General features: G+C 33.3%; 2 protein-coding genes across 2 annotated transcripts in view; one reads left to right on the top strand and one right to left on the bottom strand.

Annotated features, from left to right (window-relative positions):
- The first annotated feature begins 1,594 nt into the window (after nucleotides 1–1,594).
- Nucleotides 1,595–5,984, top strand: LOC101506203 (aspartate aminotransferase 1). The gene is made up of 12 exons (XM_004501127.4): nucleotides 1,595–1,926; nucleotides 2,370–2,441; nucleotides 2,537–2,598; nucleotides 2,992–3,075; nucleotides 3,192–3,291; nucleotides 3,395–3,515; nucleotides 3,659–3,822; nucleotides 4,080–4,217; nucleotides 4,407–4,528; nucleotides 4,648–4,742; nucleotides 4,943–5,063; nucleotides 5,747–5,984. Exons 1-12 carry the CDS (start codon nucleotides 1,714–1,716, stop codon nucleotides 5,829–5,831), a joined length of 1,377 nt encoding a protein of 458 aa, XP_004501184.1. The 5' UTR covers nucleotides 1,595–1,713; the 3' UTR covers nucleotides 5,832–5,984.
- Nucleotides 5,985–8,700: 2,716 nt separating this feature from the next.
- The window catches only part of LOC101506533 (transcription factor MYB3R-1), a 6,962-nt gene continuing 4,888 nt past the window's right edge, over nucleotides 8,701–10,774 (bottom strand). Inside the window, 5 exon segments of the mRNA XM_073368863.1 lie at nucleotides 8,701–8,993; nucleotides 9,331–9,552; nucleotides 9,640–9,754; nucleotides 9,865–10,145; nucleotides 10,339–10,774. Of these exon segments, the coding sequence (XP_073224964.1) occupies nucleotides 8,874–8,993; nucleotides 9,331–9,552; nucleotides 9,640–9,754; nucleotides 9,865–10,145; nucleotides 10,339–10,774 (1,174 nt within the window). The 3' untranslated portion in view covers nucleotides 8,701–8,873.

Raw genomic sequence — 10,774 nt, 5'->3', positions numbered from 1 at the left:
AATTTCAAGTTCCAAGTTTGTTCTGAACCGAGGCACCAACGATTTTGACAGTTGGGAGTTGATTCTATTGATCAATGTCTTATTTTAAACGTGTTATTTGAATTGTGCATAATTTATAAGAAAATGATTTGTTTTATTGTGTTGATTTTAATAACAAATTAAATATATAAAATGAGACAAAGAACTATCCATGAAATTTTTTGCTTTTTGAGTTAAAAATATTGACATAAAAAACATAACTTAGATTTTATTTTTTATTAAAAATATTTAGAATGAACAGATAATATCTTAGTCTAAGATAGAGATTGACTTGGATTTTTTTGTCATTTTTAATCTATTGACAACACCATCATTTACATAAAATTTGTTATAATCGTAATTTAAATTTGGAAACAAATCTAATACTTAAATCAATCTCAACAAATCAAAATTAACCTAAATTCTAACTCAAATTTGAATAAAAATATAGTGATTAAAATAAAAATACTAAATGATATTATTGTCTCCAAAATTTCAAATGTTGACAATTTTTTTTTATGAAAGATATAATTTATTTGAATGTAATAAACTTTTTTTTTCTTCTTTTTTAAAAGAGAATGTAATAGACTTAGTCTTACCCAAAATTAATTTTGTCATACTCATGCTAGATTTAAATTTAAAAAACAACAATGCCTAAAAAATATAAAGGATAACATTATAAAAATATAAGACCGTCTAACTAGCATAGCCTCAATTAGTTATCAATATTTATCACTATTAATATCGACATACTTTAAAAAGACTGTTTGTGAACTGGTCAAATTTGGTTTAGATCTTCTATGTTAATAAAAAAAAAATGTTATTCCTACTATGATTTAAACATTTGGAGGGAAGTGAATGTTAAGTGCTTTCACAATAAACAAATACATGTGATGTTTCTATCAAACAAAGGACGTGTTGCTTGGATTGCTATCAAAAATGCTCCGCCAGTGCCATTTATGCCAAATCATCCTCATGTTGTTTGTTGAATACCCCTTCACCATGATCGATTCAAAGTAAATGTAGACGCGACCACAAATAACTGAAAGTGAGGCTTCAGATGTGTTGTTCGAGACTCTTTAGACTTCATCATCACTGCTTCATCGTGGAAGAAAGACATCCTTTGCTCAAGACATCTTGAAGTGGATAACAAACTAGTCTTTCAAGGGTTGAAGAAAATGAAACCCTATCGTGGACATGTGTTACATTGTTTGCGAGAGTGTTAGGACTTATAGGACTGTATTTTAAATTTTCAGATTTTAGTCACGTTAAGACGAGTAACAATGTTTTAGTCCGCTGCTTGTTTAAGAATATGTTAACTGTGAGTTTAAAGTTCACGTAATTTTTAAAAGTTAGCTTAATCTATCAAGGTTTTTAGTTGCATAATTAGTCAGCTAAACAAAGTTAAAGCGAAATACGGGTACCAAGGCAAAAGTGTGATAAGACTTATGATAATCCGCCGACTCAGCAACTACATGGTTCATGACACGTGACGATGAGGAATGGGCTTCCATCAATCAGCACGCACTGCTCTGATATATATATAGGAGAGTTTTCAATTCGACAAAATCACGGAGTATATTTTGTTACGTATTATTGTTACTAGTGCTGTAGTTTACAAATTTAATTACTAATACTTTATAGGGACCCCAACCTACCCAAAAGCAAACCACGGAAGTAATACATATATACAAGATGCGCCCACCGGTTATTCTCGAACCTTCCACCACCTATTCTTCTAACTCCTCTTCTTATTCTCCAAGCAGCGATCGAAGGCTAAACACTATTGCAAAACACTTTGTTAATCACGTCCAAATGGATTCTCACAACATTTCTCCTTCTCCAACTGCTTCTTCCGATTCCGTCTTCGCTCAAATCGTTCGTGCTCCCGAAGATGCTATCCTCGGGGTATATATTATTCTCTTTCTCTTCCAACATCACTAACTATTCTCACTCTATTATATCAGATCGCAATTTATTGATCATACTTTTTTTTTCTTCTATTTTGATTTATGCGTTTTATTTTTTGTCCTCCGATCTCATTAACATCGTGATCATTACCGAACAGCTTCAATTTAACCGATTTTAGAGTTTTTTTTTATTTTATTTTTAGATTATGTAAATTTGTTGCTTAATTCCTTGAGTTTTGATTTCATTTATTTACGCACGAATTCAGAAACGGCATGATTACCGATGCTGATGGGTTGCTATGTTACGTATTAGAATTGTTTTGTTGTGTTGTGAAGAATACGCCAATTTGATAGTGACGTTCTTTTAGTTTAGTTTTATATACGAAAACTTTGTTACTGATTGCTCTGTTTTTTTTCTTCTCTCTCATGTGTGAAAAATAGGTAACTGTCGCTTACAACAAAGACACTAGTCCAATTAAGCTCAATTTGGGTGTTGGTGCTTACCGAACTGAGGTTAGACTCTTATTTGTTTGCATTTCTGTAGTTCTTAATTATTTGCCAGAATGTGACACTTTTTCTAATACTATATAGCCTGTGCTACTTATCAGGAAGGTAAACCCCTTGTGTTGGATGTAGTGAGGCGAGTTGAACACCAACTATTCACCGACGGGTTAGTACCTATACTTTTTTTTGCTCATTTCTAACCAGAAATTTGTATTCAATTTTTGTTTAAATATGCATTTTATCTCTACAAATATAGCCTTTGTTCGCTTGTAGTCCCCTTAAAAATATTTTTTGCTCTTGATCCTTAAAAAATTTGTTTATATTGAAATTGGTCTTAGTAATATGTGTAATATTTATTTTAGTTTTTTATGTCACTCATATTGGAGGAATTAAAATAAAATATTTTACATATCATAGGGACAATTCCAACATGATTTTTTTTTCAAAGACTAGAACAAAACAGATAAACCAAAAGCAAAATGAGTTATATTTGCAAGGACCAAACTATATATTGCAATGCTCAATTTTTATATAAAGTTCTCTTCTACATTGTTTCCAGGTCACGCAACAAGGAATATATTCCAATTGTTGGGCTAGCTGATTTTAACAAATTGAGTGCTAAGCTTATTTTTGGTGCTGACAGGTATGTTATTATATTAACTTTTCTTGTTCAATCAGTAATTTGTTGTTTCGGTTTTTTGTAAATATTCTTCCCATTTAGTTAACTATATTTCTTTTTGCTTACTTTTTTGAATATAGCCCTGCTATACAAGAGAACAGGGTTACCACTGTTCAAGGCTTATCTGGTACTGGTTCATTAAGAGTTGGGGGTGAATTTTTGGCTAAACACTATCACGAAGTAAAGTGCTCTGTCCTTAATTTTTCTCTCCCCTCTTTCTTTTTTAACTGATACTTAGGTATATAGTTGGGCTTACCTTATTTGATTGTCTCGATATTTTCAGCGGGTTATATATTTGCCACAGCCTACTTGGGGCAATCATATAAAGGTTTTTACCTTGGCTGGTTTAACTGTCAAAACATATCGATACTATGCTCCAGCAACACGAGGGCTTGATTTTCAAGGTTAGAAATTATTCTATCAAGCTGTGAAATGTCTATTCGATATTTTCAATTTGTATCAATGGTCATATGCGTCACAATATGCATCATGATCAATATTGAATAACATAATTAGTTAATATTTCTCCCCTCTTTGTTCCTTATAGGACTTCTAGAGGATCTTGGTGCTGCTCCATCAGGATCTGTTGTTTTGCTACATGCATGCGCACACAACCCTACTGGTGTTGATCCAACACTTGAACAATGGGAGCAGATTAGGCAGATGATAAGATCGAAATCTCTGTTACCTTTCTTTGACAGTGCTTATCAGGCAAGCGTTTTTTGCATTCAACCAACATCGTTCTTTTTGCTTTCTCCCATTGATAATTTTGTGTGTGGACATAAGCTACTGATGTTAACTTCAAAATAACAAATTCAACCACTTGGAATCTCTTGAATCCCAAAGCTTCCCATTTCTTGGCATATTCCATGGTGGACAATGTCCACACATGAAAATGGGTTTTCCATGTCTCAAATGCCCGTTTTTTATTGGAAACTGTCTAATTTATATCTATTTTTGTTCGACAGGGTTTTGCCAGTGGAAGTCTAGATGCAGATGCACAGCCTATTCGTTTGTTTGTTGCTGATGGTGGTGAGTTGCTGGCAGCCCAGAGTTATGCAAAGAACATGGGTCTTTATGGTGAACGTGTCGGTGCCTTGAGCATTGTAAGAATTTCAAGCATTACCATCCTATTCAATCTGATTTTTTCCCTGATTTTGATTTGAATCTTGCTATCTTTTAAGCATAGATAATGTGATTTATAAATTTTCACTTTTATATAATAGAGGTTGCCCTAGAGTTACATTCTTTTTTAGTTTCCCTGATTATCCTTTTCTACAATAAATGCTCACCAGGTATGCAAGTCAGCCGATGTTGCAAGCAGGGTTGAGAGCCAGCTGAAACTTGTGATTAGGCCCATGTACTCAAGTCCTCCCATTCATGGTGCATCCATTGTGGCTGCCATTCTCAAGGACCGGTAATGAGCCAAGACTCTTCTGCTTTCCTTTGTAGGACTAGAAAATATGAATTTGTTCTTGACTATGATTTTGTTGTTTCCTCACTGCTTGATTCTTACCTGTTTTGCTCATCTTTCAGGGATTTGTACAATGAATGGACTATTGAGTTGAAGGCAATGGCTGATCGCATCATCAATATGCGCCAACAACTTTTTGATGCTTTAAGGGCTAGAGGTTGGCCTCTTTAAATTGTTTTTTTCAATTCCTTTGGCTTATCCTTTCTGGATGGTTCATTATGATTGTTGTACCGATATGCGAGAAGTTCTTGTTTGTTTGCTCATTCTTACTTATCTTCTCTTGCTAGAGTCTTGCTAGGATATTGTGTCCACGAAACATTTATTGCAAATGTGCTTATTTCTTCTTTAATTGAACAGGCACACCAGGTGATTGGAGTCACATTATCAAGCAGATTGGAATGTTTACTTTCACAGGATTGAATCCTGAGCAAGTTTCCTTCATGACTAAAGAGTACCATATATACATGACATCTGATGGGTATGACTATTTTATTTCTGACTTATTCAATGAGTTAATATGAATATGACGCATATTCTCATTTGTTTTATGTTCCAAATGAGTGTGAACAAGACACTTGTTTACCATGCTGTTGTCCAATTTCTTTTGCTGTAAAATAAATATATGCAAAATGCAACACGATGGTGGTTAAATTTTAGAATCCATTTTTCTCTGAAACAAGTCATCATACATATATGTTTGTGTTTTCTGCATCATGCTCATTGTTATATATTTAGTGAAGGTTGCATACTTGTATATTTCGTGAAACAAGTCATCAATAATTTATTTTTTGTTACTGAGGCTGGTTTTTAAGGACCAAGATAAATTCATGTAAACAAACTCAAACCAGATAATTATGAAAGTATGTACTGTTTGCTTGTATAGGATTAGTTGCCTTACGTACGTGAGTAACTTGTTTTTGACTTGTGATTGTGTTAGTGTTGTCAAATAGCTAAAGGAATTAAAACAAACCGTTGTCTTTTATGATCTGCAATTGACAACAATGAATTGTGTACATTTTTTAAGGACTGTGATGATGCTATCTAATGGCTATTTGTTTCTGCTGCATACAACACAGATTAATATTTTGGATATCCCTTAGGTGTAATTGTTCATATATGCCGGAATTTCATATGACTCAACATGCACTGTTTATTGTGCAGGAGGATTAGCATGGCTGGCTTGAGTTCCAGAACAGTCTCACACCTTGCGGATGCAATACATGCAGCTGTAACCCAAGTTGCCTAAATTTTACTGACCGCAGTTTTCAGCTCAACTCGTCCTTGATGGTTGGATTTCATACTTTTGTGTAATAATTAAAATCTCATCAACAATAAAATTTTATTTATATATAAAAATTATATTTTAAAAAACAATGAAGCCTTGGATTTGATGGGTGAATTACAAACAACTTTTCTGCCCACGGGGATCCTGATGCTTTACTTAAGAGATTTTCCTTTGTTAACTTGTGGCAGGTATGTAGGAAATCGTTTTTATGTTCTCTTATAACTTGCTAGAAATATTGAAAAAGAAAAACGAGCGTTGTTCCCTGTTTGGTTTTTGGCTTTTTGAGGGTTTAAGTCCCCTCTAAACGAAGGTGGGTTTTTGGATGAAACGAAATGTTTTTCACGAGTAAGGAGTAATTTTGACCAGTGAATGAATCCTTTAAAATCACTACTTTTTATTACCCGAAATTCAATTTCCCAAATTATTTTGTAGATCTATAGAGAAATTGGTCTGATTCGATTGCTTTTCGTACAACTCAAATTTGTAAGGAGATTTTTTACATAAATTTGTACAATATAGAAATTCAATTAATTAAACATACAAAGTCCGGTTATATCAAATAATTATGTTTAGTATACACTTCAGTGTCATCAGCTAGTAGTGCTTAATCGTGCCTGTAAAAATAACTTTTACAATTGTAATTATGATTAAGTTAGACATTTAACAGAAAACAACCGGTTCATCTAACGGATAACTATCTCCTCTCAATCCTGCAATGCATCATCACATATCAATTAGGGAGCTTACATCGCGTTGATAGCTCTCTCCTCCTAAGGATGACATTTCTCATAGGGGCGGCTCTATCTAACTGGTAACTCTCTCTAATTAAAACGAGGTAACTAGATGCATCTGTTAACGATTTAACAATATAACAACGATTTCTCAAAACACATATTTAAAATCATTTCATCGAAATTCATGGAAAACTTATTCAATCGCATAACAATTCAATATTTAAATACTTTAACTTATACATAAATCAAAACAACGACCATTAAATTAAATAATTGACGAAATTGAGATAAATTTCAAATGTTGTGTTTCCTTAATTTTTCAATAAATACTTTAATATAGAAAACAAGTGAAATAATAATTACAGCATTATAAAAAATATATGACGATGACCGTCGTCAACTCAAAACTATGGAGAATCGTCTAAGTTTGCTCTCCAACAACTATTAGAGTAGCCGGCAGGATCTCAGCTGACAAATCTGAGTATCAAAAGTATTTTCAAGACTTTAGAAAAATTATTCTAAAGTTTAGCTAACTTTAAGAAACCATAGAAATCAGTTAAATATACTCTAAGTACAAAAATAAGATTTTTAAACAAAACTACATTTTTCTATGAATTCATACTAGGATTAGAGTAGTGTATTTACTTCAAAGAGTTTCAATAAACAACTCTGAAGAAATGGTTACCCTTCTTCTTCCTTAGAGTACAACCCTAACCCAAAAATTATACCCAAGTCCTTGTATACCTTCTTATGGGTTTAAAATTTTAAAGAGGCTAGCTTGGCTTTAAATGAGAAGAAGAAGAGGAAAAGAAAAGAAAGAAAAAAAAATGAAAAATGGGAGTAGGGTGGAGTAGCCGAGAGGGAAAGAAGAAGAAGGGGGAAAAGTGGAATGGAAAAAAAAGTGGGAGAAGTTGGTTTTTTAATTACTAATATTAATATTAAAAATAAATAAATAAAACAAAATAAATAAATGAAACGGAGCGTTTCAAAGTGGTATAATGTCGAAATTGTTAGGTCGGATACTATGTCATGAATTTGAACCCTAGGCCTCACAGTTGTTAATAATTTTTTTTACAATTTTTCATCTAAAAAAAGGTGAGGATCTCTGGTGGCTCCAAGGGTTGTGGAGCAAGTTATAACTTATAACTGGTTTCCTATTTACAGTACTAACAACCGTTAGTGATTAATCATTCATTTGCTACGCTTAAATACATAGATAGGATTTGGTAAAAAATAGAGATATATACGACTGACAACACTTGTGTAACTATGATTCAGTTGGAAAGTTAATAGAGAATGCGCAGAATCTTCTTTCATCAAGCTTCTGCGTCTAAACAAAAAAAATCGACATAAAAATAATATTTAAAGTGAGTAATACTAGGGTGTGTCTACCTGACAACAAACTATACATAGTTTTACCTTTGTAATTATTTATTTCTGCAAACTCGTCAATATTGTGGATTTTTAACACTTCTACAAAGCATCAAGGTGACGCTTGCATTTACATTGGAACTGCCAATAATGGAGGACGCCAATAATGGAGGACACTGAACGAACCAAAACCCCAATAATGAGTTGCCATTTTCATTTGACTGAATTATACCCCTACCTCCTAACTACTTGTAGGAAACCTTAATGCTTCATTTGGTCTAAAGAGAAGAGAAAATAAATTAAGTAAAAGGAATTTTTTTTTTTTTTTAAGAAAGGAATGATTTAGTAAGCAAGAGCAGAAAGAGGTGAAGAATTATATAACTTCTCTTCTCTTACTTTGTTGTTTATAAAATGAGAAAACAACATAACTATAAGATTACAAATAAGTAAAATTATATATTAAAAAATGTACTCAATCACATCATTACAAAAACAGCATAAGCATTGAATCACATCATTTCATTTTAAACCACTTTTCCACTCATAAAGGAGAGAAAGAGTTTTAAAGTGGAACTCACCGTTTCTTTCTTTCCTACCTTTCTTCAATCAAGCACCAAACAAGAGAAGGTATACCTCGTATGCCGTCTAATTCCTCTTTTTTTTCTTCGCCTACCCTAGTTTTATTCTTTCGTCAACTTTTCTAAGTTCCAAACAAACACCGAGAATAAAGAATCATTAAAACTTTAAGGGAATTTTTTGTTGTTACAATTACAAATTTAAGTCTTGTCACTATAAGCTAAACAATAAATTTAAGGCAAATTTATATATAAAGTATACTGATATACTCAAAAGGCAAAACAGCTGGAGGCATGAGCCATAACAATAGACAAGCAGCCATCTATCTACAGCTCTTCAACAAATATGAAGAAGGACTTGAGACACAAATAGCTGAGGATTTTCCCTTATCACCCTTGCCTGGAGTTTCACATTCACTGAAGTCAAGCATGCGTCGTTCAACCTGGAAACACAAATATTTCTTTATGCTATTAGCTATATAATTGACAAAACTATAAATTATTTTTAGTAAAAATTTCAAGATAGTCTCTAAGCTATCGCTCTTTTTATTTGATCTGAGAACTATAAAAATGTAATAAACAGTCTATAAACTCTTCTAAATCTGTCAAGTTAGTAGTTGAACTATAACACTCTTGTTTTGAAAGTAGCTCATAGACTTGTTTGATGGATTGAGAACAATTTAAAGACCATTGATTATATGAGAGAAAATAGTTTAGAAACTACATTGAAATTTTGTTGAAAAAAATAAGGAAAAGAAGCATTGATCAGTCCACCTCTACCAAAGCATTTGAAGCTGACTTAGAATGGTTCCCATGCTGATTGTGAGGATCGATGTTTTCCTGGTCGTTTCCAGAGGCGTATTTTGGCAACGCCTTAGGAGTTTCAATTTCCAAAATCTCTTGAGCATTGGCATATTGAGCAGCAGTTTGTTCGCCGATGTGTTTCATCCATCCGATTGCATCATAGCCTTTACCACCCGGGCTAAAGAAACATCCATAGTCCTGTAAACATTTCCATTTTTTTAAATGAGGAGAAAGAAACTAATAATTCCAGAACAACATTAGTTAATTCAACAAAACATACAGTACCTCGATTGTAATTTCAGTATCAATCCTGGGGCTAGACAAAAAAGTGCTGAACACCAGGGGAGATTTCCATGCTGAAGGTGATTCAAAGCTTTTTCTAAAAGGTGTTCCACCAAAACTGAAATCAAACAAGAAGTTACTTGGTCACAAACAATGCAACCCATTAACCTCTGAAAAAAAATATATAGATAGCATTATTATACTCATAATCAAGTTAAGGAACATTACATGCTACATGTTTCAAAACCACCATCATTTCCCGTTTGATCACCCGTATTCTCCCCTGCGCCTGATGATGAACAAACGGATTGTACACAAGTAACAGAAACTGAAAGCCTTTCGTGCTCCTTTAATCGAACACAAGGAGAGTTAAGTCTCGAGACTGACTTTTTATGATTTCTAGCACTTAATGTTAGAAAAATGTCTGATTTCAAACCCATTTGATTAGGAGAATACATCGACAGATCATTCATATCATGTTCAACGAAAACTCCAGAAGGTTGCTGCACCTGACCAATAAAAATAACAAGAAATATTTAAAAATTCTGGACTGCAACCAACAAGAGAATAATACCATTTTAGAGGGCAGTGACAAGTTAGTGTGTCAAAAACTATTAATAGCCATAGAGACTAACTTGACACCATGCAGCAAAGTCAAGGACTTTAGTGGTCTACTCGAATAATAATAGTAGTAATACTTACAATTTCAGCAGCAGTATCAATATCATCCTTCATCTTAGCATCGGCATCAAGAGGATGCTGGTCAATCTTCTCCTGAGAGTTACCTTTCTCGTTGACCTTACAAGCTTGTCCACAATTTTCTTTATCATCTTCAGTACCTTGAGTCTCAATATCATCAAACATGACATCCAAACGGGAAAAGTTACTGATCAACGTTGATGTCACGTCAATCTCATGTTTCTTCTCCATTCTTCTATCTGATAGTGGAGATAAAAGGTCTCGGTTTCTTTTCTTCTTCTTCATTATGGATGGTGTATTTATGAATGTTTTAGCAGCACTTTTTAACAAAGCATTTGGACTATCAATGCGAGAAGGTGAGTCCCACAATCTGAAAGGAGTAAGACAGTTCATAGGAGACATCAGAAACTGACGGATACCTAAGGGACTAAATTCCTGC

This window comes from Cicer arietinum, chromosome 5 (assembly GCF_000331145.2).
Source record: "Cicer arietinum cultivar CDC Frontier isolate Library 1 chromosome 5, Cicar.CDCFrontier_v2.0, whole genome shotgun sequence".
In the NCBI taxonomy this organism is placed as follows: domain Eukaryota; kingdom Viridiplantae; phylum Streptophyta; class Magnoliopsida; order Fabales; family Fabaceae; genus Cicer; species Cicer arietinum.
Note: the sequence above shows the minus strand (reverse complement) of the source record. Positions and strands in the feature narration are given on the sequence as shown.